A 27,543-nucleotide genomic window follows, 5' to 3' on the forward strand; every position below is an offset into this window, starting at 1 on the left:
TAATTAGTGGATTATATAATGTAGATATCTAAACTATGATAATTCATAAGCAAACCATTAAATGTTTATGTAATCAAGTTAGATTATACAATTCTGGAAAGAAACAATCAGGATCTAAGTCATCTCAGTTATACAATGTGCTTGTTTACATCTTCGGTGTTGGTACCAGGGACTAAAGTTTAGTGTTGGTTCTAGGGAATAAAGTTTAGTACGTGTCATATTGGATTGGATGTTTGAATAGTTATTATGAGTATTAAATATAGTCTAATTATATAGTTGAAGTCTAAAGAGAGACAGACTTATTAAACCTAATTAATGTATAATTAGCTAATGTTTTATTGTAGCATTGCAAAATCGAATCATGAACTAATTAGTATAATATATTCGTCTTATCGCTTAGACCTTATATATAATTAGTTTTATATTTACACTAGATTTAATATATACTTCTAATTAGCATCCGAACAAGTTTAGTAAAGGAAAACTTTCGGGTCCTTAGACACTGTTCGTAATGCCCAGAAGTCCCATTCCTTCGCTCAAACATTAGAATTCTGAAGTCATGGCGATTGTGAAAAGCAAGAGCAGAGAAAAATCCCAAACATAAAAGCTAACCAAAGTTTTTTCCCCTCCGAAGAGATATTTTGGCAATTATTCGAACTAGGTGCCTTTACTTGGCGGCATAACAGAAATTCAGTTCCCAATCTATCATGCTTTTCTTATAACCAGTTCCCAATCAAGCCACAACATATTCGGTGCCCCGAAACAGTATACAGCGAAAACCAAATGCCGCTCCCTAGGTTTTAAGGGAAAACAGCACGTGTGGGGTATCATCTGGTCAGTTTTACAAACAGGCCTATATAGAGAATGAGTACACCTCGTCACCAAAAATGTGGAGGTTCAAGAATGAATATGTGCAAGCGCACTAACGCAAAGACAACAACAAATATACAGATCCCGAGCATTCTCAGCAGTTCCTGCTATAGCATGCATGTCATTCTGTAACCGCTGCTAATCTTCGCAAAATGGGAATTCTGATCCGATGGAGTGCTTGACAGTGTAGTTAGCCTGACTGTTCAATCAAGATGAGAATTCAACATCCATCGTGACAAACATAGCTCACACAGATCGCATCAGATTTTGGCGAGCATAGTATAATCACACCTAGCCTTAGGTGTGTTCATGTATGTTTTCCAGAGAAAACCTCCATAAGTAATATTTCAATGGGCAGGTATCAATGGGTCAGGCATGAACAAGCCTGCCAAAATAAGAAAGGTTGAATCATCAGTACATATGGAATAATACATAAATGTTGAGAAAAAATGGCATAAGGAGTTAATCTTTTAAAATATCACTGTCATATATCCACATGATATTCCCAAGTCAGAGCGCAATCGGAGTTCCAAATATCCAGTAGAAGAATGCACAAAGACAACGGGCTTTCAGAATTCAGATATACTACAGTTTAAATTATAAGACGTTTTGAAATTTTTTTAGATGTATAGCTTTTGATACGCACACGCACTTAGATATACACTATTGGGGTGTTTGTTTGGGATTATAATCTCGAGATTATATAATCTAGTGTTGGATTATATAATCTGGGAAGATTATAATCCCAAACAAACACCCCTGTTGACGCTTTTTCGGAGCGCCAAATACTCAAGAAGAACCGGCGGCGGTGCTCTCTGGTCAGGCGCGGACGGTCCGCGGCCTGGGGCCGGACGGTCCGCGACCTGGCGCAGGGGCAAGGGTTTCCTGTCTGACGGCCGGACGGTCCGCGCCCTGGGGCCGGACGGTCCGCGCGTGCGCAGGGGCGGCGGAAGATCGCCGGCGGCATCTGGATCTCGCTCCCGGGAGGGACCCTGTCGGGGAGGAGAGATCCTAGGGGTTGTCTAGGCTCGGGCCGGCCGACCTAGACTCCTCTAATCGGCGTAGAGTCGAAGAGAGGCTTAGAATTTGGGGATCGGGAGGCTAAACTAGAACTAGACTAGAACTACTCCTAATTGTACTGGAAATAAATGCGAATAGAAGTTGTATTGATTCGATTGATTGTTACAAATCGGCCGTAGACCTCTCTTTTTATAGAGGAGGGGGGCTGGACCCTTTACACGACTGGATTCCGAGTTAATCCCGCAAATCTAGCCAACAAACATAGCACAAAACTCGGAACCCTAAACTGCTTTGCGCATGCGCGGACCGTCCGGCCCACAGGCGCGGACTGTCCGGACCGCGGACCGTCCGGCCTCAGGGCCGGACCGTCCGCAAGGCTCAATTCGGTGCTCAACATATGCCCCCCTGCCTTTTGGTGGAGCTGAGCGAACCAAAAGCAACTAACTCGATGTGATCACATCAGTTTTCTTAGGCATCTTAACACTTACTAGGATGACACGCAGTGGCCTTAGTCCCGATGGTTGACTCAACGGACTTGACCCCTTTAGCTTTAATCGAACTGTTATTCCCAATACCGCCGAGCGCCATACTGGTCCTGACCAATTCGTCACCTTGCTTTCCTAATTTTCTAAGTGTTCTGGCGTAGCTTTGTAGTCGACCAGGTCTTCTCCTTGCAGGTCGTCTTCCTCCATGGGTGTTGGTACGTCGTTGCAGATGTCATGGTGTATTGCGGATGAGTCGGCCTCAGGGGTCGGACGGTCCGCGCCCTGTACGGTTGGTCTGTTCTTTATAGCCGGACTGTCTGCTATACCTGCAAAGAGCTGCACATTTGTTGTTTTATTTTCTGTCTTTATGGCCGTTTGATTTTCCTCAACAGCCTTTGGTCTCCATCTCTTTTGTGGTGGCGGATACTGCGGATGTGTGTCATTGAATATTTTTTCCGCCTCCTTCTCCTGATTCTCCTTTGCTCTAAGGCGCTGTAATTTTCGCTTTTGCGATCGTGTCAATCCCGATGGGCACCATCGGGACATGGAGTATTTTGGATCGGCTATTTTATTGACAGTCGTACTTTCCTTTTTGTTTGTGTTGGCCGATTCACCAAAAATCATCGGCCCTTCGTTATTTTGTTGTACGACGACATCTGTCGTTCCTATTTTAATGATGTCTCCCTTTTTCGTACTGTTGGAGGTTGTAGCTGTATGCCCCCCTGCCGGATTAGTCAGCCTTTGGGGCCGAGTTGTTCGGCAATCTTGTTGGGCCTGTGCTCGTGGACCAGATTGAGGGGCTCTCAATCGGTCTTGTACTGGAGGTGTCAACCTATTGAATACAGATGTTTGGGGTGCCCCCCAAGCGGGGTACTGTGGCATCCCAAATGGGTATGGTGGCATGCCTCACATTTGATTTGGGACATATGGTGGAGGTATGTATGTGTATGGATATGGCATAGGTGGATATGGTGGTGGAGGTGTCCATGCAGGCACGTTAGGTCTTAATTGAACATTATGACCTCCCGTCCTTTCCGATTGGTGTGGTGGTCCAATCGGCTTAACCTGCCGTCGCACCTGGGTGAGTAAGCGAGGTCCCTTTGGTGGCCGGTTGTTGGGGCCAGCCTTCTTTTTCACATATTTAGACAATAATTGATCAAAGGTCGGGCTAGATTTTACCAACCGGCCAGTTGCCTTGAACGTGTTAGTTTTCCACGTACCTATTTCTGGTCGTCGTGGTTTGAAGGTACGTGGTCGCCGTGGCTCCTCGGCGTTGCCGGACCGTCCGCTGGAACGCTCCGGACCGTCCGGTGATGCTACGGACCGTCCGCGCCTGGATACCGGACCGTCCGCGATGCGTAGTATGGGTCCTCGCGCGTATTCCCTTGTCTGCGCTTGCCCCCCAGTGCTGGAGTTTGTGATGGTTACTTTCAGTGTCTCTCCTCCATCAGGAATCTTCTCGGCCACCACTTTCCTGCAAGAAATTTTGTTGTTTCCATCGGCCTCCCGTGAGTTGCCGATGATGACTTCTTTGTCTTTGCCCTTATCGGCTGTGTTGGGCTGAATTAGGACCCTTTTGCCCTTGAAGTCGATCATATTCATTGGAAAGGGCTCCGTGTCCTCCTGAAATTTCAATCGTCCTTCGTTAATGGCCGATTGGATTTGTCGTCGGAACACATTACAATCATTAGTGGCATGGAAAAATGAGTTGTGCCACTTGCAGTATGCGCGACGCTTTAGTTCGTCGGCAGGTGGAACGATATAATCAATTTTAATGTTACCATTTTTTAGTAATTCATCGAATATCTTATCACATTTGCCAACATTAAATGTAAACTTAATCTCCTCCTGCTGTTTCTTTTGAACTGGCTGCAAGGAGGAGCAAGCCGAGGATTTGGCCTGCTCAGGCCAAACTATTTCGGCAGTGTAAATTTCCTTTGGTTCACCGTCCGAACTACTTTGATTATGTTCTACTATATGGTCATTATGATGAACCATTTTGACTAGTTCTTTGCTTCGGCTTTCACAAGCCGAAGCTCTCTGATGTAATTGTGCTAGCGTAAAGAACTGGATGCCTTCTAATTTCTCTTTTAAATAATAGTGCAATCCATCAAAAGCTATTCCCGCCAGTTGTTTATCTGTTAAATGAATTTGAAAGCATCGATTTCTCGTATCCCGGAATCTCCGGATGTAATCACTAACCGATTCATCCTTTTCTTGTCGTAGGGCCACTAAGTCTACTAAATCTAGCTCATAATTGCCAGAGAAGAAATGTTCATGAAATTTTTGTTCTAAATCTCCCCACGACAAAATGGAATTAGGAGGGAGCATGGCATACCATGTGAATGCAGTCCCTGTTAAAGATAATGAAAATAAACGTACACGGAATGATTCGGTGTCGGCCAATTCTCCTAACTGTGCTAAGAACTGGTCTATGTGCTCACGCGTGCTCTTTTCTTGGTCACCTGAAAACTTTACGAATTCGGGTATTCTGGTCCCCTGTGGGTATGGGAGCCGGTCAAACTGGCTATCATAAGGTCTCCGATATGACTGCCCCCCAGGGACTATACTAACTTCGAGCTTATCTCGGAACGCCCCAGCTATTTCCTCCCTTACTATATCGATGGCAGCCGGTGGGAGACCACCGGCTCTTTGATCCAATATGGGTGAGTTTGTTTGGATGTTGGCATATTGTTTTCCTCCCCATTGGTTTGGGTTTTGTGGCGCGTTAATGCATGCCCTATGAGGCTCATAGGACTGGCCATTCCTTTCTGGCCTTCTAGGGACCGGAAAGTACTCACTCCCACGGGTTTGATAGATTATATTATGGTGCTGGTGTGTCGTATGGTGAGATGGGGAGTCTAGCTGGGACGGATACGGAGTTGGATATCCATCCTCCTTAAAAAACTCTGTGCCGGACCGTCCGGTTAAATACGCGGACCGTCCGGCTCCGTGCGCGGACCGTCCGGCCATGTGGCCGGACCGTCCGACATTGTATTCGGACTGTCTGACGCCATACGCAGATGGTCCGAATGGGTTATCTAGGGTTTGCACGACATGTGGAGGCTTGGGTGCAGGTCTCGGTAATTCGCTTCTAAAAATGGGATCGGTCGCCGCTGGCCCGGACGGTCCGTGCCCACGTACGGACGGTCCGGACATGTGCAGATCGGCAAATTTATCGCCGATGTGCGTGGGAGGCTGTCGTTGCCCAGGGTTCATGTCCATCGGCATCCCATAAAGGGGTTGTGACTGGTCGTGACAACCTGTAGTCGATGAATTATGTGTGTATTCCCTCAATTCAACCTCGTGCGAAGGAAGATTTGTCATAGTAGACTTATCAAGCACACGCACTAGCCTTTTATGATCATTTTGTATCTCCCCTACGATACGTTGCAACTGTTCTCGCTGCCCGTCTATGTAAGCTTTAAGAGATTGGAGTTCGTTGGTGTTACTTACATTGGGGGTAATCGTAGTAGATCGGAGCGAAGCCAGATCCGTCGCCCGTTGCCGAACGACTTTGTTGTTCCTGTCCACTTTGAAGTCGACCAAGAACTTCGCCTTTGCTTCTTGGATCAACTGCTCCTGACGCTCCTCGAACAGGAGTTGTTCTTCAGCCGGCAAGGTTTCCCATGTCGGTGTGATGATATTGCTGGTGGAAACTTCAGAGCTATCCTTTGAACCGGCCATTGAGAGCCGATTTGATAGGTCTATATGTGTTTTCCCCAGCGGAGTCGCCAAAAAGTATGTTGACGCTTTTTCGGAGCGCCAAATACTCAAGAAGAACCGGCGGCGGTGCTCTCTGGTCAGGCACGGACGGTCCGCGGCCTGGGGCCGGACGGTCCGCGACCTAGCGCAGGGGCAAGGGTTTACTGCCTGACGGCCGGATGGTCCGCGCCCTGGGGCCGGACGGTCCGCGCGTGCACAGGGGCGGCGGAAGATCGCCAGCGGCGCCTGGATCTCGCTCCCGGGAGGGACCCCGTCGGGGAGGAGAGATCCTAGGGGTTGTCTAGGCTCGGGCCGGCCGACCTAGACTCCTCTAATCGGCGTAGAGTCGAAGAGAGGCGAAGAATTTGGGGATCGGAAGGCTAAACTAGAACTAGACTAGAACTACTCCTAATTGTACTGGAAATAAATGCGAATAAAAGTTGTATTGATTCGATTGATTGTTACAAATCGGTCGTAGACCTCTCTTTTTATAGAGGAGGGGGACTGGACCCTTTACACGACTGGATTTCGAGTTAATCCCGCAAATCTAGCCAACAAACATAGCACAAAACTCGGAATCCTAAACTGCTCTACGCATGCGCGGACCGTCCGGCCCACAGGCGCGGACTGTCCGGACCGCGGACCGTCCGGCCTCAAGGCTCAATTCGGTGCTCAACAACCCCCTATCCCTATGTCTAGACACATAGTTAAAACAATGTATCTAGAGAAACCTAAACATCTTATAATTTTAGAACAGAGAAAGTATAATACAATAGGAAAAACGAATCAATTTTATTTCAAAATTGATCATATATGATACATGTCTATTTTATTTTCTACCTTTTAACTTTCATCTCTATCATAACGACAGATAGGGTAGGAAGTGAAAATGTTCAGACCTGAAGCACTGTGAAACCAAACGCTAGGGGAGCCATAATCAGATATTTTAAAATTGTTATTTTTGAACTTTCACACATTTTTTTGGTGGTAGGGGGCATCTTTTCTTTACCTGTGGCAGTTGAAAGTCGCTGTACTACAAAATTATGTATCTTCCTCCTCAAATTCATCCTGATACTCCAAGTCGTCTAGAATAATGTACTTGACGTCACCAGTACATGAAGGAGAGTTGGCATCATCCTCATCTATATGACCCCTTTTGAATTTCTCATACCTGTGAGTAGAGACAAATGTTCTTACACCATGACAAGGTAACATCAAGATACAGCATCCAATGAGTGTTATGATCAGAGGGAGTAATATGTTAATATGTTCACAATGCATCAAAAAGTTCCTCAATTTTGGGTAACCTTTCTTTTGGGAAAGGGGGTATCGTAGATGAAAATTCTTGATGTAAATGAACCTGTAAATTTGTGTGCATGCAACTATTGGTACAGAATCACTAATGTGACGGCATTTGTGACCACTGGGTAATGGAGCTAATACTTTATTTTGGAAAGACAATTAACTGCATAACAACTTGATTGCTAATCTTGCCCGTCACCTTTTTGCCCTCATCCCAAAACAGTAGACTAACAAGCTTACAGTGCCCTCATCCCAAAACAGTAGACTAACAAGCTTACAGTGCCCTCATCCCAAAACATTTCGGATTATGAGGATTTATTTATAGGATCCACATCCTTTGAACCTTGGTGGCTGATCTAGAAGTCTTGGGCACCAAAGAAGAGCCAATTCTTCTGTTGGCTTGCTGTCGGCATGCCACAGCCGATAAAAATGTCTATTACATGACCGAAAGTCCAAAATAATGAAAATATCTAACAGGTCCTCACCAATTGCATCTTCTCTAGGCCGGTTTGTCTTATTTATTTCAGCAAGTTGGCCTTTCAAATTTGTGACCTACTGTTGAGGACGCCATGTTCAGTGAATGGTTGATTAGAGTTGTCAGTCCTGTAGCCCAATCATTCAAGAAGAACATGGATTATTTGTTCATTCTTGGGGCTGTCATGGGTAGTCAGCTAGGCCTACTGGACTGGGTTTGGCAGTGTGGCCCATTAGTGTTAGGGTTAATTAGAGATAAGGGTCTCTTTAGGGATCAAATAAGCCTCTATATATAAAGAGGGGAAATGTATCCATCTATTTTTTCTCGAACACGCAGGAGAGCTGCGTATCATTATATTAATAAGAAGAAATTACAGGCCTTACATAGACCGAGATACGGAGAACCACCTTACGGCGGCCAAAATCTAATGTACATAAAGTGATCCATCTATCAAACTAATACCATAACCACCTCAGGGTATGGCAGGGACAGGGGCTGCTGCAAGAAAGCAAAGCCCCTTGTATCCATCTAATCAAGCAAAAAGATTAGATCTATTATCCTAGTCCCTTCTATCTCTGCCCTTGTGTTCTGACTGCCGCCTATTGGCTAGCTGATGTCAGGCTTCTTGGGTTAGAGCCATCCAGATCAGATCAACATCCATAACACTAATGGGCCACACTGCCAAACCCATTCCAGTAGGCCTAGCTGACTACCCATGACAGGGGCAGTGATTATTTCATTATTTGGAAGCATTGAAACGATTGTCTTCAACGGTGCATCACCTAGTGTTCACCAGGTGCTGCGGTTAGCCAAGGAAGACATGCAATTGTTTGACATTTTAACTTTTGTCACCAGACATATATCGGTCAATAAATTCATGCTAAGCTATTCTTGATTGTTACAATGTTAATTCTGAACAAATAAACATCCCTGCTATTACTCCCCGAGACTAAAATACAGGTATAAATCCCCACAAGAAAAAAATGCTGGTTATAACCTGACCAAATGAATGGAAGATGTTTCAGTTTAGCTGTTTGGCATTTCCCTCAGCCTGGGCTGAACAAAATTTTAGGTCGTAGAAATTAAGGACTTCTTAATCTCATTGTGTTGTACAGGAGTTTTTTTAGAGTTTAAGGGCTTTTCATTCCCCAAGCATCACGACCAAAAAGCTTGATGCCAGAAGCAGTTTACAGCATTTCTTTTATTACAGCCAAAATTCAAACCACCAACCAAAACACTTCGCTAACAGAGCATACAAGCTCACAGAGCACATAGATAAACAGAGTAGCATGACTTGATCTTGAAAAGGAGTACTTACTTGTACCAATTGAATAAGCTAACACCAACCATAATGGTGAAAAGACCAACCCCTTTCAACCAAGTAAATTCATCATGGAAATAAAATACCGCAACCTGAAATACCAAGGTAAAGAGATTCTTCATAAGGGCATGTACAAACTTGAGCCCTTGGAACAGTTTTCCAAATATAAGAGACAACTACGAGAGTACGAGACTGCATAATACAAGACACAATATGTACAGAGACTCGTGTAGAGACGGTCGCGAAGAGACCGTCTCTTTTTTTTCACTTAGCGCCCTAGAGACCCTTCAAGAGACCCCTCATTTAATTGGGTTGTACATGCCCTAAGAGGCATTAGAAACTAAATTCATGTTATTACAAATTATATGGAGCCTAGGAATTACATACAACCTATTTCCTAATTCCTATTGTTTGGGGTTATCAAACTTTTTCATGCTAGTGTAGCAGACAGCTAATGCATTTAGCCATGGCGTAACTCTGTTGATACTTCATAGTTCCCTCTAACATCGTCTACCAAAAATCTAAGGTGCTTCTTGGGTTTTCTTTCTTTCTTTGGATGCTTTGTATGAACAAACAATGAACCGCTTCCAGTTTTTAGTGTTCAAGACTTGTTATCTTTTCTACCATGAGCCACTCAATCAACCATCTGTATCAGACTGATGTTTGTTTCAGATAAAGTGTAGTTCATGGTTGGTTGAAGGAGTTCACAAAATCCAGATTCCCCAACAAAGCAAGACATAAATAGAAGCACAACTTTAGAAAGGATCAATTTCAAATATTACCAAAATGGTTACAGATTCTTTTACTACTCCAGCTATTGTGACGGTTATGGCACTTGTTGCTGAAATAAGTATATACTCTGTTAACACCTGCAGTTAGAATCAATAGAGCAATGAGCATGAAATATCAGATTGTTACTGAAAGTATATGCCCCAGATCATGTAAAACTCATTAGTCATTACCATGAAAAAAGCTAAAGTTCCTCCTATAAGCATAAGTAGGCAACTGCGCATGACATGCCAAGGGTTATCGAAATATGAATTTTTTTTAAATTCACTCCAAGGGTCCAGTAATAGAGATAGTATCATAGTGGCTATGGCCATCACTGGCGTAACATGGCTCATCAAGGTAATTGGATTCTTCAGGCCTGCAAAAGGAAGATAGTTCATGAACCCCTGATAGTCAATTAATATTTTTTAACTAAATAGTATTGGTCCCACTTGTATCCAAGCTGGAGTCAGATATACCAAATAGAATGGCTTAAGCAGAAACTAGAGGCCCACATTTGTGAGTGTTCTTTCTGATGCTTTAGAAGCAGATCAACAACATCTGATGTTGTATACAATTTGGGATCAATTATATTAACTATTCTGCTCTGCCACTTGATTCACTATTGAATGGCTAAACAGTGGCTTCAGAAAAGAGAGGGTTGAGTTCTCTAATTCTTAGGTTCGTAACTTTTGAACACCACCCCACGTTTGGTAGAGATATGCTCCACCCCAGAGCGTCTCTATTCCAAAACTCCAGGTGGAGCAGCTCTGCTCTGGAGTCTATATTGCTTTCTCATAACCAGTGGCAAGTAAATAACTTCAAACTCCATGTCTAGGTTATTTTTGTAAAGATTTTGGAGCAGCAAAGAGGTACTTTAAAAATTTATATTGCAGCTCCCAAAACTCTAGAGTTTGCAACTCTGAAGTTAGGGTGTTTAGCTGCTCTAGCCAGCTCCTCCTTGGAGTTCTGCTATGGAGCCATGCCAAACACCCCTATAGACTTGCAATAGCCGGGCCCAGTTAATTAAGGGAATGGCTCCTAACTGCTTACCACCCCTCATTTGGTAGAGATGGGCTTGTAAAGAACCAGGCCATGCCTTATTTTAATTAAGAAAACGGTTTGATTGGTAAGCATAAAAAAGTTGGTTGCATAGTTATTAAAGCGGTAAGGCGAGGTAAGGCGACCGACCCATTTTTAACTTTTAAGCGGTAAATCGTAAGGTGAGGCGAGGCCTTATTATATAGTAATATAAAAGATTAGACTAAATATTATTTATATAACATTAATTCAAAAATAATAAGCTAGCACAATTATAAGGCCAAGTAAGCCTATTTCAACATAGTAGAAGGGAGAAATAGGAAAAAAGAAAAAAGCCCACAACAAGACCCAATAGCCCAGCCCAACAGTTCTAGGTTAAAACCTACTCCAGCCACAGCTCTCCTTCCCATCCCATGCAGCCGCCAGCTGCTGCTCCCCCCCCCCCCAGCTCCTTCTCTCTCCCTCCCACAGCTCCTTCTTGCTCCCTCCCCGCAGCTCCTCCTCTCTCCCTAACTGGATGTCCAACGCACTGACATTAGGTCAAGGCGTCCACAGAGCGACGCCTTAACTGTGTTCAAGGCACCAGGGCGACGCCTTAGCAGATGAAGCGGACGCCTTAGGCTAACAAGTAAGGCGACCTGGACGCTTTACGTCTGACCCTCGCCTTACGCCTTAACAAGTATGGTTGGTTGAATAATCAGATATGTAGAATTAAAACACCTGCACTACTTTCCTATTATCAGAATTGATAATGTGATATTCAAGAATAAATTGCAGCTTACGTACCGTAAGTGTCTTTCTTGAAACATCAAGGTTCACATGCATATAAAGAAAGAAACCATTAGCTTAGGAGCATCAAAGAAACAAAAGAGTGAAACATGGGATTAACTATAGCTATACAAGAAAAGGTATAAAATTCATCAATACACTCACCTGCAGTAGAATCTGAGTCATGGACCAACGGAATCCCGACATAACAGCAGCAAGCGTCACAAAAATGAAGCCCAAGAAGTCAAACTCCGTCTCCTTGGAAACTGATGAAAATAATATTGCCAAATCAGAAAAGATAAGTCCAGATTTTTTTTAGCACTGATACAAGAACTACAGATCAGCATGTTACAGTTAACATGGTGAGTTGGTGACTAAGATAAGGAAAACATTTAGTTACTATATTCAAGTTTACTGCAACTTAGTTATTGAACATTGGTGAACTTAACATGATGTGGAGCTGACTATTTTTAACAAGACATTCTCCGAAAAACTACATCAGAGTGATGAAACTGAATAACATCCAGAAATCAACATATATCCATTTAATTATGAATGATAACAGTGATTTGACATGCATTTCTATTATTTTTATGAAATGCATCAATTACATTTTGGCCAGTCAAAGCAAAGTTTGTTGACTTCACAAGTCGCTGAAGTAAATTTGAATCAATATAGTCAAATGATATCACATGCTTTTATTGTGACATGCTTTGTCCAAGAGGATTTAGTTCTTTTCTCAAACAGGCGGGAGAGCACCTGTCGTGACATTAAGAAGAAAAAACATACAAGAAAACTACCAGAGCAGGGCCAAACACACCCAGAAGTACACACAGCCCAAAGAAAAACAAGCAAAAAAGAAAAATAAAAGGAATACTCCCAAGAGAATATAGCGAAAGGCTGGAAGCCATATTCGATAAAAAAGGGGCAGACCCAGAGGCTCCCACATGAGTGAGATCTGGGGAAGACATAAACTTAGGCAAGCCTTTCCTCCGCAAATATGGAGAGGCTGCTTCGAACCCACGACCTAATGACTTAGTAAGACAGCTCTGGATGTCAGATTCGATAGCTACGACTAAAACTAGAAATAAGATCAATTCCTCCAGTAAAAATAAGAATACAACATCAACAGAGGATGTGGGTTCCTGCAATACTGTGTGTTGCGAGGAAAATAAAAGACAGTCTGAAACTAGCTGATACGTAACTGTGACATTGCTCAACGTTTTGTACTGGATGTTCAGCTAGACGACATGCACTTCCATTATGCTGTAATAACGCTAAATTTACTGGTCCTGATGCAATGCAATGGACTGGGGCTTTGTCCCTGGAACTCTAAAAAAACTAATATATATATATATATATGGGATATCTATGTTTATCCTACTAACACCTTTCTATAGGTAAAGCTTTTGTTCGTCACCTATAGATTTATGTTCCAATTTCCAAACAGCAAATGAAACATAAAATCTTACAATGACAGGCAAACAGTTAAATCTTAGAAACATAATGCCATTTTACAAATTCTTTACTCAATCACCACAAATACCTGTCAACAGAACTCCAGTAGAAATAACAACTATAATTCCTAGAAGCTTGATGCTAGCATTCTCCAACCTTGAAAATAGGAATAAACTTTTAGAGGCCCATATCATCGAAAACAATGGAAAATAAAAAAGGAAACACTTAGACATGCATTTTAGTTAGGGAGCGACAGTGACCCCTTTCTTAAGAAAACAAATTAATATTATGACATTGTAATAAACTTTTTTCTGGAACTACACAAGAGGGTTGCGTGTCATTTCATTAAAAAAACTCGGACGGTAAGGGAAAAACCGCCCACACGGTATTATATTAAAAAAGAAGCTCAATCGAGAGCCCCGACCGAGAAAGGTCACGAAAGTTGGTCCCCCGTCACCCCGTGCAACATGAGGGTCCACCCGTAGGCCAGATCTTTACTCGTGCTTTGAGCCCTCCCATCTCATACACGAGGCTCTGCCCCCTATAGATCAGTCCATCTCGTGTGCACACAACCAAAGGAACCAGCGAGTGACCTTTTTAACCTCAGCCTGAAATTCGCTCTCACTGGGATTCGAACTCAGGGCCTAAGGAGTGCTACTCAGACCACCTAACTAACTCGGCTAGAGGCCCTTTCGCTAGAGGCTAGAAATAAAATACACTAGTGTGGTTATACCCTACTCGAGTACAAAAACGCCCAAACAGACGCTGTAATAAACTTATCACAAGGAAATAATAAATGGATGTTGAAAAGAATACTTAATGCTCATCTCTGTACTTAAAGAACATTTCACAAGCTATAATTAAAGGAGAGGAAAAGACCAAAATAATAATAATTAAAGAAGGAAGCAGTAACTTGAGAAAATATTTCATATGACAAGTCATGATAAAAGAAGCACGCTGATTCGAAATTAGCTTACTTACAACTTCTCTTATTAGAAAAAGTTACAATGTACTGCTTGACATGTTGAGATACTAGGCAATTACTGTGGCTGTGTCCATTTAAAGTTCACACCAGATCCTCAAGTGGGTTAACTGTGGGTTTATCACTGCTTTACATTTGAACCACAATTTTTTTTTTTGCTTTTCTGTAAACTTTAGTAACACTTCAATTGTAGCTTAAGACCACCATAACTCATTAGTGCACGACGTTGGCTGCTTCAACTAAATGTTTTTTTCAAAAGAAGGGTAAAACATAGAACTGTATCAATCAAATATGTGGCAAGTTTGTAACAATTGTTAGAGAATTGAAACATTGTGCTTGTGGTGCTAATGTGGACATAATGCAATTTACAACTAATTTCCAAGTAGGAAAAACAATTTGGGGGGGGGGGGGGGGGGATGGGATGAAGACCAGCACTCACCTAAATGCAAACGCAAAAAGCAAAAGGAATATCGGGGAGGCTGATTTACACTGCAAAAGATCAATCTCATGAAATCTAGTCACTGAACAAATTGAGGATTCTAACTAAAGAAGAGGGGCTGAATTAAATCCTTTGGTGGACACACCATAGTAGCAAACGTCACCGAGATGAACACAAGAGATGCGTTGCTCAGGTTTATGTCCAAGGCCGTCCCGAGAGCAGTTGGCACGACTGCATACAGAACGGCTAGTAAGAATCGCTACTCGTCCGTGATAAACAAGCAGGCGCAAGACGTAGCTGCAGTCTCTCGTGGACCGAGCGAGATCCGCACCTCTGATGAAGTAGTCTTTCCACCCCATCTCGACGGCGGCCTCCGGCCCCTTGGACTGTAAGAAGATTATGAGCTTGGAGAGCCCCGCCTGCAGCGCGAAGTGCACGGTGTTCATCAGCAGCGGCGCCGGGAACTTGCCGAGCTTGTCCCCCAGCAGCGTCTTGTTATATCTGCCACCACCACCACCACGCAGCAACGAAGCAGTCAAGCCGCCATCTCCGCGGCGGGAGCGGGAGAAGCAGTAGTGTGGGGATCCAGGCCACTCACAGGGTGAGGCAGGTGCTGAACGCGTACCACACCAGGATGTAGAACCCGGTCCTGAGCACGACGGCGGGCGCCAGCGCGGCGCGCTCCGCGCGCTCCAGCGACTCCAGCTTGGTGACGGACTCGCTGGGCCGGAGCCCGCCGCCCGCGGCGGCGGAGCAAGGCGGGGGGTTCTCGACATCGAACGCCCGGCGCGCCGCCTCCGGATCCGCGGGGGCGGCGTGCATGCTCCGCTGCCGGAAGTTGCCGGACCGCGGGGAGCCCGCCTCCGCGGCGGCCCCGTTGGCTTCGCCGCCCTCGGGCTTGGGATGCATGCCTCTCGCGATTCCGTCCGTGCTACGGGAAGCTAGAAGGCTCGCATTGCGGGCGCTCGGCGGGGTGCCGGTGCCAATGCCGCGGCACGGGCGAGCGGGGGGATCTGGAAACGCGGAGGGAGAGGCGCGGCGGGAGTGGGGTGGGGGCCCGTGGGGTCGGCGGCTCGGCGCCTGCGTCTTCGCCTTCGCGAGTGGCTGCCTGCCGGAACGGGACGGGACGGAACGGGGGCGACGAAGGGGTGGTTGATTTGGCGGGTGCGCGCGGTGGGAATGGGAAGTCGGGGGGCGGATGGACGCGCCCGCGCCCGCGCCCGCGCCCGGTTGGGCGCCTCGGCTCGGCTGGTGGGTTGGTGGTGGCTTTGTGTTTGTGGGGCGCACGCGGCACGCGCACGCCGCCTGCCGCGCTGCCGGGCCGGGCCGGGGCCGCCTACATCCCTGTTGCCCAGCAGTGAAATGGGAGGGTTTTTGAGGTGTAGTGGGACATCATGTGATGTGAATTGTGGTGATGGTCTGCTGACCGGTGGTGCATGACAGCAAGAGAGGCCAGAGGACTGAGCAATGGTTATCTTTATTTAATCTTTTGTACTCCCTCCGTCGTTTGAAATTCTTATGTCATGTTTGATCGGTTTATGCTAAACAATATCACATCAAAAATTAATAATAATTATGAAAAAAATAAATAAGATATATCAGTTAAATTTAAGATAAAAAAGCCAAACGAATTATAAATCGGAACGAATATAGTATTTTTCTTTTCTCAAAGTGGTGTGCATGCAAGCATGAAATGCGGCAGCAGCTATATCCGAGGATGTTTGCACTAACACCCCTCCATGTGATGTTCTGTGCTCACATCATCATTAAGATCAGATGGTTAACAACGTGTAGCTCTCACGTAGACAAAATGATGTCGAAGCTACTTCGTTAAAAGATACGTAGGCGATATAACAAAGTCAAACACGAATGTAAACATAGGTGATAAATTAACTTAGGCCATATTTAGAAGCAACCTAGTTTTAGGAATCTAGCTTTTATCTCTAGTTTCTATCAACTAATTTATAAAAAAAATTGATGAATGGTGTTTAGAACCATTTCAGTTTTTATAAACTGTTGTTAACTAGGTGAAGTTATTTTCTTGGTTTTTAAGAAACTGAGAATCTAGTTTCCATAATTTGAGTCATAAACTTGTTCGACTGCCCTACGTCGTTGTTGCTGTAACTATTTAGACTGCTGCAGGTATAATCTATAAAGACAAAATATTATAGAAACCATATACAACAAGACATAACGAACAAGCTGATAGTTTTTATAAACCACCTTATTAAAAACTTTGTGTTTTCAAAAGCGGGAATCTCACGTGAAAAAAAATATCATCAGCTGCAGGGGTGTGAATCGGATCACGCTCTAAGCCAGCTTATTAAATCTAATGTTCTTCTAGTATATTTTGATCTAAAGACAACATGTATAAATAGAAACATACCTGTACCTGCCTCTGATCTCAACTGGAAAAGAAGTCACTAAAAAAACAAAAGGCATTATTAGCACTGAGGAATCGAACCGAGTCCACCAATACTAGCAAACTTAATGGTGCGTGATAATCAAAATGTGTATAATCACTAGATATAAGTTATTCTAACTATTATTACAAATATAAGTCGTAAATCTAGATTATATATAAGCATTAGGACGGATTAGGTGACCGGTGATCACGAGAGATCCATAGTAGATGAATTTCTTTTTTATTCAATTTTAAATAGTAAAAATATTACCCTCTATAGATCTCTCGTGATTCCTGATCATCGAACCCAGTGCAGGCTTGAGACGGAGACAAGAATGCCGAACGTGACTTGCGCAAACGGATCTGAGTCTGAGTGCCAATGGCCATGGCGTGCGTGATGCACAAGCATCGAAACCAAGATGGATCCACATGGAGCTCGGGTGGTGGTGCAAAAAGGCGGATCTGAACTGCAAAAGCAAGATCACCCAGCTCTGTTTCGGATTTGGATCCAAACATTCCGCATGTATACCATGTCCGTCGACCCACAAACCCGGAGGCACATGTGAAGCCGAGGTGGTCGTAGTCTAAAGGGAAGGGCGTCATCAAGATTAAAATATCTAACATAATATAATGGGGGTGGTTACTGACTAACAAAAGAAGACACCTGTGTGGTTGTTGAGCCTAATCTAAGTACTAACTCCGTTCTGAAATATTTTTCATCCACTAGTCCGTTTTTAAACTAAAACACGACAAATAAAAAATAATGGAATACATACATGACGTGGAGATTGATCGTGGGACCACTCTGTTCACATTGCACGTAACACAAGCTCCATGTGTCAATGTGGGGTTTGTTCGCTTCTTTGGATTAAAGCCAGTTATTTAGACAGATGTAAGTGTAATACATAGATAAAATATTGTAGAAGCAGTATAAGTCGTATGGATCAAGAAGATATTTGGTTTCTAACATATCTACAAAAATAATATAAACCCTTCGACCAATAACCTTCAACTGAGATTGCCTCTAAATCATAACCAACACGTAGATGACAGTTAACATTATACATAACACCAAATAAGCAACAATTATATTTTGTCCAACATTAAAAAATGAATCCAAATGCCCAACTGCCAACTCGTCGGCAAACTAACCATAACTTAACAAATCAAACCTAAATAGCATATCACATAACATGCAACCAAATCAAACTAATTCATACATTTCAAAATTTCATCTAAAAACATATCATACCGCCATAAAAACCTAAATTAGGGCTTGTTTGTTTAGCTCACAATCCATGTGGATTGAGTGGGGTTGGGTGGATTTAAATCCCAAACAAGTTAAATTTTTTCTTAATTTTTTCAATCTCATCCAATCTATGAGTAACGGGATTAACCGAACAAGACGTTATCTGGATAGAACGAACGAGGGGAATCTACCTAGATAAAACAGAGAAGGGAAAGAACCTCGAGAAAGTGTGCACAGTGATAGGCCTAGGCCAGCGGAGGCCTCCGAATAGAAAATAAAACGATTTGGTCACATAACTAGTGGCACACTGATTTAGGGTTTAGGGTTTAAATGCCTAGACCTCAGCGTCAAATCAGGTCAAAGAGGTTAGTTGGCTTGGCGTTAACTAAACAAAGCACCGAACTATATGGGGCCACTGCCATGACGGCTTCTGTGATCGGTCTTCAGGTATATATTTTTATAAATAACCGGAAACAATTTTGAAAAAAAAAATCAAAAAGATCCAAATACAAAAAAATCGGTTGTCCACGAGGCCACGACATCCAGATCCAGCTACTATCGAAGCCGATCGCTGACCAGTCGACTCGACTCCAAGGCCGGCAGGCTGTAGCACACACGGTACGCGCCGTCGGGCCGTATGGGCCTTGCCGGCTGCCCGGGCGATGCTTACCTCAGCCATCTTTTAGCCCATAGGCCGGGCTTGGCTCGCTCAGGCTCAGCAACGCCGGCCTTATCTCTCGGCCGCCTCGCGCGTCACTGACTCGCTGTCGCTGTACAAGACATGTACGGCTGTCGGCAAGTGGCAGAGACAAATCAGGCACATGACGTTCGTTAACACTTCCATTCATAGGTTAGAAAACACAATCCATGGCCAAAAAAAATGAGAAGGGAGAAGAAGCTTGGACACCCAACTGCAGTCGCAGGCTACAACAGGTGCACATCAGGCATTCAGGCCTCGTCTGTTAGAAACTGCAATGAGCCTGTAATTTTTCGAGTCCTGAATGAGCCTGAGATTTCTAGAGTTCTGAATGAGCCTTAAACTTCTAGAGTTCTGAATGAGCCTGAAATTCGACATTGCTGGGTACAAAAAGTCTAACAGTTAACTGTCAGCATCGATTGATCTAGCGGTGCCATGCTTCAGACAAAGCGGCCAATTCCGTCAATTCTTGCTTCGGACATGTACAGGCCACCTGATCTGTCAGTTCGTCGCCGGGTCAACAGCACATGAGCCTTCCAAATATCTTGCAGATATGTGTATGTGTGTATGCCGCGCCCTTGCATTATCTCCCATGCTAGAGAGAGCTGCCACTTGGATATATGTGCAATGGCCGCACATATATATATATGCATGGCCAGTTGGCCACATACATGAGCCTTCCTTAATTTGGAACTAGACGGCGTCTGTGGTTCAATTGAATACGATTAGAAGAGATTTTGACTTGCTATAGATCGATCTGAACCCGCTCAATCCCCTCCGATCCTCCACCACATAGATTGAGATTAAACGAGCATGCCTTCGGTGGAAACACAAAGGGGAGATAATGGGATCAGATATATATATATAACAGTACTGCAGTCGAAGCTAGTTACTCTGTGCTTGGAAATGGAATCGAATAGCACTAGTTACAGACAGTAGGAGAATCAAATCAAGCAGGTGTAACCGTAATGCATATCCTATACGTAGCTATATAGGGGAAAAAAAATTCTTTACATATAGGGCTGCGTGTTACATTGTCCTAAATGGCATCTTGTTCGATGATAGCATTTCCACACATATCAGCCAAATCGCATTGACGTTTACATCTTTGTCAGCCGGAAAGAGGAAACACTACAGTTTCGTGGGCCTAGCTATTTTCGTCGGTCGGCCCACGAAATTACATAGTTATTTTCGTCGGCCCTCGGGACCGACGAAAATTTGGCTTATTTTCGTGGGCCAGTACATATTTTCGTCGGCCGACCCACGAAAATAGGAAATATATTTTCGTGGGCCCCGGGGCCGACGAAAATAAGCTGTATTTTCGTCGGTCATAGCTAGACCGACGAAAATAAGTCAATTATTTTCGTCGGCCTTCTCCCGGCCGACGAAAATAAGGCATTAACTGACCACTATTTTCGTCAGCCTCAGTGAGGCCGACGAAAATAGTGGTCCGTTAATCGGCCTCAGCCCACTTTCTCTCTCTCGCTCGTCTCGCACTTCTTCTTTGCGCCGCCGCCCGCCCGCTCTCCGTCTCCGCGCCGCCGTCGGGTCCTCCCTCGCCGCTGCAACGCCGCCCGCCCGCCCGTCCTCCCTCGCCGCTGCAGCGCCTGCCGCGCCGCCGCTGCGCGCCCTCCGCTGCGCGCCCGCCCGCCGCTGCGCGCCCTCCGCTGCGAGCCCACCTCCGCGCGCCCGCCTCTGCCCACCGGCGATCACCGCCTCTGCCCCATCGCGCCCGCTGCGCGCCCGCCGCGCGCCCGCCTTGCCCGTGCAGCTCCGGCGACACGCGCCCCCACTGCTCGGCAGCCTCGCCCCCACCACCGCCCTCGGCCCGAGAGCCTCGGGCACCGGCTCTCTCCACCGCCGTCCCCCGCCGCAGCCGCACCGAGCTCCGCCTCGCCTCCTAGTCCGACAGGTAAAATTTTAAATTTTTTTAGTTACTTAGCACATGGTAAAGTATATTGTTTAATATAGCATTATGTTAAACTAACTATATAGTGATTATATAGTTAGGAAATTGTTAGTATATTGGATGAAGGAAAGTCAGTGAGTATATAGTTAGCATATACTTGTAGCATATTGTTTAGCATATACTTGTAGCATATTGTTTAGCATATACTGGTCAACATATTGTTTAGCATATACTGGTCAGCATATTGTTTATTATGTAGCTATCGTGTAGTTTTCTGTGTTGGCAACCATCGTGTTGTCGTTTATTTGCAGGTTTTAGAAACATCACTTTATAGGGGAGGTGCTGCCGAATTTTTTATTAACAATAATATTTTTTGTACATAGGTGTTCTTCCGACTTGACCTTCTCCACCGTTAGCTAGACTCGTACATTATTCTCAGGTATACATTGTTTTTGTAATTTGTCATGTATACATTATTCTCAGTTTTAATCGTTAACCGTAGCGAACCGTATGCGTCACCCGTTCGGGAACGACGAACGTCACATTGGCTTGTGAGGTTCGTCGTTCCGGAATTGTCCACGTATTTTGGACAGCCTGAGAGTGTAAGCCGATGCTTGTGATTTGTGACATGTGCCTTACGATTGATGCAGAATTTCGGTTGTGTAACCCAGTTGTTCTCCAACACACCATGTTCAGGCGTGTGCTTGGAGAGCAGCGGGGTTATGCTGCCGAAATTTCGCGGCAATCGTAGGCTACACGTCATAAATCACAAGCATCAGCCTACACTCTTGGGTGGGTTTAGGGCCTTTACCTAATAGGGAGTTCACCTAATTAAGCCACGGACGATCGTTGATGTTCTTTGACTTTTGTTTAGCCTTTGAAATGGACGGTGATCGGAGGGTGATGTATGACGGGTGGAGAAAGGATGGGGCACATTCGAATGAATGGATGGGTGTAACAAAGGCTTTTCTTGAGCACGCTTTCAAAGATGCAACTGGTCGTCTAGTGAAGTGTCCTTGCAATCGCTGCGAGAACAAGTGGCCTCAGAAGAAGGAAGAAATGGAGAAACACCTTTGCAAAAGTGGGTTCATGCCGAACTACCTTGTATGGTACCGGCATGGAGAGTCTATTAGACACGTTGACGCGGAGGTGGAGCTTGATGACGATCATGATAGGATGGACGATATGTTGCATGATCTTGGTAGGGAGGTTGAAATGAACGCTGAGGAGCCGGGGCAGCTTCCACGCGATGCTCAAGAATTCTTCCGGCTACTCGCCGCGGGAGAAGAGAGACTGCACGAGCACACTCAGATGTCAGTTCTTGGGACTCTCACAAGACTAATGGCGATAAAGTCGAAGCACAACATTTCAAACAGTGCTTACAACGACATCGTCCAACTTATGGGCGAGGTTCTCCCGGAGAATCATAAGTTGCCAAAGAATATGTACTTCGCAAAGAAGATGTTGGCTGGTCTTGGGATGACATATGAGAAGATCGACGTGTGTCCCAACAGTTGCATGCTATTCTTTGAGGAGGATGACAAGCTGGACCGTTGTAAGCATTGCGAAGCTTCTAGATATGTCGAGGTGACAAATGATGAGGGTGAATTGGTAGTTACGAAGGTCGCAGCTAAGCAACTTCGTCGGTTGCCCATCATTCCTCGGCTTTCAAGGTTGTTCCTCAACAAGGAAATAGCTCTGCATATGACGTGGCCAAAGAATGGTGTACGTCTCGTCACTGATCCAGACATAATGGTCCATCCGTCGGACGGTGATGCGTGGAAGGCATTTGACGAGTTTGATCCCGAATTTGCAAACGACCCTAGGAGTGTACGGCTTGGTCTATCGACGGACGGATTCACACCTTTCAATACCAGTGCAAGCCCTTACTCGTGTTGGCTTGTCTTCATTGTGCCATATAATCTTCCTCCTGAGTTGGTCAATAAAGAAGAGTTCATGTTCCTTGCACTAGTCATCCCAGGCCCCGAGCATCCAGGGCCAAAGCTGAATATGTTTGTTCGCCCTTTAATTGAAGAGCTGAAACAATTGTGGAGAGGTGTGAAGGCTTATGACAGCCATACTGAAAAGGAGTTTACCATGCGCGCTGCTTATTTGTGGTCAGTGCATGATCTGTTGGCGTATGGAGATTGGTCTGGATGGTGTGTCCATGGTCGGTTGTGCTGTCCCATATGTATGAATGATACAGATGCATTCAGATTGAAGCATGGTGGGAAAGTTTCATTCTTTGATGCTCATCGACGTTGGACTCCATTCAAGCATGATTTCAGGAATTCGCTTACTGCATTCAGAGGTGGAGCCAAAATCAGAAATGGGCCACCAAAGAGGCAAACTGCACCGCAGATAATGGCATGGCATGCTTGTCTGAAGCAAGGAGAAAATGATAGGTTCCAAGGCTACGGGGAGGACCATAACTGGACCCATATTTCATCAATATGGGAGCTTCCGTATGCAAAAGCCTTGATCATGCCACACAACATAGACTTGATGCACCAAGAGCGTAACGTTGCTGAAAGCATCATAAGCACATGTGATAGTCGCCTAGAGGGGGGTGAATAGGGCGAAACTGAAATTTTCAAATATAAACACAACTACAAGCCGGGTTAGCGTTAGAAATAAAAACGAGTCCGCGAGAGAGGCCGCAAAACAAATCCCAAGCGAATGAACAAGTGAGACACGGAGATTTGTTTTACCGAGGTTCGGTTCTTGCAAACCTACTCCCCGTTGAGGAGGCCACAAAGGCCGGGTCTCTTTCAACCCTTCCCTCTCTCAAACGGTCCCTCGGACCGAGTGAGCTTCTCTTCTCAAATCAAAGCCGGGAACAAAACTTCCCCGCAAGGGCCACCACACAATTGGTGCCTCTTGCCTTGATTACAATGGAGTTTTGATCACAAGAACAAGTGAGAAAGAAAAGAAGCAAAACCAAGCGCAAGAGCTCAAAAATAACACGACAAATCTCTCTCTCTAATCACTAAAGCCTTTTGTGGAATTGGAGAGGATTTGATCTCTTTTGGTGTGTCTAGAATTGAATGCTAGAGCTCTTGTAGTAGTTGAGAAGTGGAAAACTTGGATGGAATGAATGGTGGGGTGGTTGGGGTATTTATAGCCCCAACCACCAAATGTGGCCGTTGGGAGGCTGTCTGCTCGATGGCGCACCGGACAGTCCGGTGCACACCGGACAGTCCGGTGCCCCCTGCCACGTCATCACTGCCGTTGGATTCTGACCGTTGGAGCTTCTGACTTGTGGGCCCGCCTGGGTGTCCGGTGCACACCGGACAGGTACTGTTTGCTGTCCGGTGTGCCAGCATGGGCGCTCCTGACAACTGCGCGCGCTGCGCGCGCATTTATTGCTCTGCAGGTAGCCGTTGGCGCGGAGTTAGCCGTTGCTCCGGAGTCGCACCGGACAGTCCGGTGCACACCGGACAGTCCGGTGAATTATAGTGGACTAGTCGTTGGAGTTTCCCGAAGCTGGCGAGTTCCTGAGGCCGACCTCCCTTGGCGCACCGGACACTGTCCGGTGTACACCGGACAGTCCGGTGAATTATAGCGCGAGTGCCTCTGGAGATTCCCGAAGGTGGCGAGTTCGCGTTGGAGTCCTCTGGTGCACCGGACAGTCCGGTGCGCCAAACCAGAGGTGCCTTCGGTTGCCCCTTTGCTCCTTTATTGAATCCAAAACTTTGGTCTTTTTATTGGCTGAGTGTGAACCTTTTACACCTGTATAATCTATACACTTGGGCAAACTAGTTAGTCCAATTATTTGTGTTGGGCAATTCAACCACCAAAATTAATTAGGGACTAGGTGTAAGCCTAATTCCCTTTCAATCTCCCCCTTTTTGGTGATTGATGCCAACACAAACCAAAGCAAATATAGAAGTGCATAATTAAACTAGTTTGCATAATGTAAGTGTAAAGGTTGCTTGGAATTGAGCCAATATAAATACTTACAAGATATGCATGGATTGTTTCTTTCATTTTTAACATTTTGGACCACTTTTGCACCACATGTTTTGTTTTTGCAAATTCTTTTGTAAATCCATTTCAAAGATCTTTTGCAAATGGTCAAAGGTAAATGAATAAGAGTTTGCAAAGCATTTTCAAGATTTGAAATTTTCTCCCCCTGTTACAAATGCTTTTTCTTTGACTAAACAAAACTCCCTCTAAAAGAGATCCACCTCTTAGTGTTCAAGAGGGTTTTGATATATCATTTTTGAAATACTACTTTCTCCCCCTTCTTGAACATAATAGAATACCAATTGAAAATACTCTTTGAAAAACTAAGTTTTTGAAATTGGTGGTGGTGCGGTCCTTTTGCTTTGGGCTCATAGCTCATAATTTCTCCCCCTTTGGCATGAATCGCCAAAAACGGAATCATTAGAGCCCTTCGAAGTACTATCTTCCCCTTTGGTCATAAGTAAATAAGTTAAGATTATACCAAAGACGAAGTCCGGTCCTTTTGCTTTGGGCTCTTACTCTCTCCCCCAAAGACAAGGTCCTTTTCTTGGAGCGATGGCGAAGGATGAGTTACGGAGTGGAAGCCTTTGTCTTCGCCGAAGACTCCAATTTCCTTTCAATACACCTATGACTTGGTTTGAAATACACTTGAAAAAAACACATTAGTCATAGCATATGAAAGAGATATGATCAAAGGTATATACATGAGCTACGTGTGCAATCTAGCAAAAGAAATTTCTAGAATCAAGAATATTGAGCTCATGCCTAAGTTTGGTAAAAGTTTGTTCATCAAGAGGCTTGGTAAAGATATCGGCTAATTGATCTTTAGTGTTAATATAAGAAATCTCGATATCTCCCTTTTGTTGGTGATCCCTAAGAAAATGATACCGAATGGCTATGTGCTTAGTGCGGCTATGCTCGACGGGATTGTCAGCCATTTTGATTGCACTCTCATTATCACATAGCAAGGGGACTTTGGTTAATTTGTAACCGTAGTCCCGCAGGGTTTGCCTCATCCAAAGCAATTGCGCGCAACAATGGCCTGCGGCAATGTACTCGGCTTCGGCGGTGGAAAGAGCGACCGAATTTTGCTTCTTTGAAGCCCATGACACCAAGGATCTTCCCAAGAATTGGCAAGTCCCCGATGTGCTCTTCCTATTAATCTTACACCCCGCCCAATCAGCATCCGAATAACCAATCAAATCAAAAGTGGATCCCCGAGGGTACCAAAGCCCAAACTTAGGTGTATAAGCCAAATATCTCAAGATTCGTTTTACGGCCGTAAGGTGGGATTCCTTAGGGTCGGATTGGAATCTTGCACACATGCAAACGGAAAGCATAATGTCCGGTCGAGATGCACATAAATAAAGCAATGAACCAATCATCGACCGGTATACCTTTTGATCCACGGACTTACCTCCCGTGTCGAGGTCGAGATGCCCATTTGTTCCCATGGGTGTCTTGATAGGCTTGGCATCCTTCATTCCAAACTTGCTTAGAATATCTTGAGTATACTTCGTTTGGCTAATGAAAGTGCCCTCTTGGAGTTGCTTGACTTGGAATCCTAGAAAATATTTCAACTCCCCCATCATAGACATCTCGAATTTCTGTGTCATAATCCTACTAAACTCTTCACAAGTAGACTCGTTAGTAGACCCAAATATAATATCATCAACATAAATTTGGCATACAAACAAGTCATTTTCAAGAGTTTTAGTAAAGAGTGTAGGATCGGCTTTACCGACTTTGAAGCCATTAGCAATAAGGAAATCTCTAAGGCATTCATACTGAAAGGGAATTAGGCTTACACCTAGTTCCTAAATAATTTTGGTGGTTGAATTGCCCAACACAAATCTTTGGACTAACTAGCTTGCCCAAGTGTATAGATTATACAGGTGTAAAAGGTTCACACTCAGCCAATAAAAAGACCAAGTTTTGGATTCAATAAAGGAGCAAAGGGGCAACCGAGGGCACCCCTGGTCTGGCGCACCGGACTGTCCGGTGTGCCACCGGACAGTAAACAGTACCTGTCCGGTGCACCAGGGGACTCAGACTCAAACTCTTCACTCTCAGGAATTCTTGGAAGCCGGCGCGCTATAATTCACCGGACTGTCCGGTGTGCACCGGACATGTCCGGTGCTCCAAGGAAGCTCGGCCTCCTGAACTCGCCAGCCTCGGGTTCGCGCGGCAGCCGCTCCGCTAAAATTCACCGGACTGTCCGGTGTGCACCGGACTGTCCGGTGTGCCAGCGGAGCAACGGCTCCCTGCGGCGCCAACGGCTCCCTGCGGTGCATTAATTGCGCGCGCAGCGCGCGCAGACGTCAGACTTGCCCATACCGGTGCACCGGACATCAAACAGTACATGTCCGGTGTGCACCGGACACCCAGGCGGGCCCACAAGTCAGAAGCTCCAACGGCTAGAATCCAACGGCAGTGATGACGTGGCAGGGGCACCGGACTGTCCGGTGTGCACCGGACTGTCCGGTGCGCCATCGAGCAGAAGCCTCCAGCCAACGGTCAAGTTTGGTGGTTGGAGCTATAAATACCCCAACCACCCCACCATTCATTGCATCCAAGTTTTCCACTTCTCAACCACTTACAAGAGCTAGGCATTCAATTCTAGACACAATCAAAGAGATCAAATCCTCTCCAATTCCACACAAAACCCTAGTGACTAGTGA

General features: G+C 45.1%; 1 protein-coding gene across 1 annotated transcript; it reads right to left on the bottom strand.

The window, feature by feature from the left end:
• Window positions 1-680: 680 nt before the first annotated feature.
• On the bottom strand, window positions 681-15,874 carry LOC103638070 (probable sugar phosphate/phosphate translocator At1g06470). Its single transcript, XM_008661058.3, has 12 exons — window positions 15,233-15,874; window positions 14,966-15,135; window positions 14,780-14,865; window positions 14,635-14,684; window positions 13,302-13,369; window positions 11,921-12,021; window positions 11,774-11,786; window positions 10,141-10,325; window positions 9,961-10,047; window positions 9,176-9,270; window positions 7,090-7,251; window positions 681-1,255 (listed from the first exon to the last, which is right to left on the bottom strand). The coding sequence occupies exons 1-11, from the start codon at window positions 15,541-15,543 to the stop codon at window positions 7,122-7,124; spliced, it is 1,296 nt and encodes a 431-aa protein (XP_008659280.1). The 5' UTR covers window positions 15,544-15,874; the 3' UTR covers window positions 681-1,255; window positions 7,090-7,121.
• Between the last annotated feature and the right edge of the window lie 11,669 nt (window positions 15,875-27,543).

The sequence above is a fragment of the Zea mays genome, chromosome 9 (assembly GCF_902167145.1).
Source record: "Zea mays cultivar B73 chromosome 9, Zm-B73-REFERENCE-NAM-5.0, whole genome shotgun sequence".
NCBI classification, from domain to species: Eukaryota; Viridiplantae; Streptophyta; class Magnoliopsida; order Poales; family Poaceae; genus Zea; species Zea mays.

What these genes read in the sequence shown, in the direction of transcription:
- LOC103638070 (XM_008661058.3), bottom strand. Translation starts at nt 15,543, where the DNA reads ATGCATCCCAAGCCCGAGGGCGGCGAAGCCAACGGGGCCGCCGCGGAG. An exon ending in CTTTTTGCGTTTGCATTTAG is followed by an intron (nt 13,370 to 14,634) that starts GTGAGTGCTGGT and finishes CCTATTTTCAAG; the next exon opens with GTTGGAGAATGCTAGCATCA. An exon ending in TACTGGAGTTCTGTTGACAG is followed by an intron (nt 12,022 to 13,301) that starts GTATTTGTGGTG and finishes TATTTTCATCAG; the next exon opens with TTTCCAAGGAGACGGAGTTT.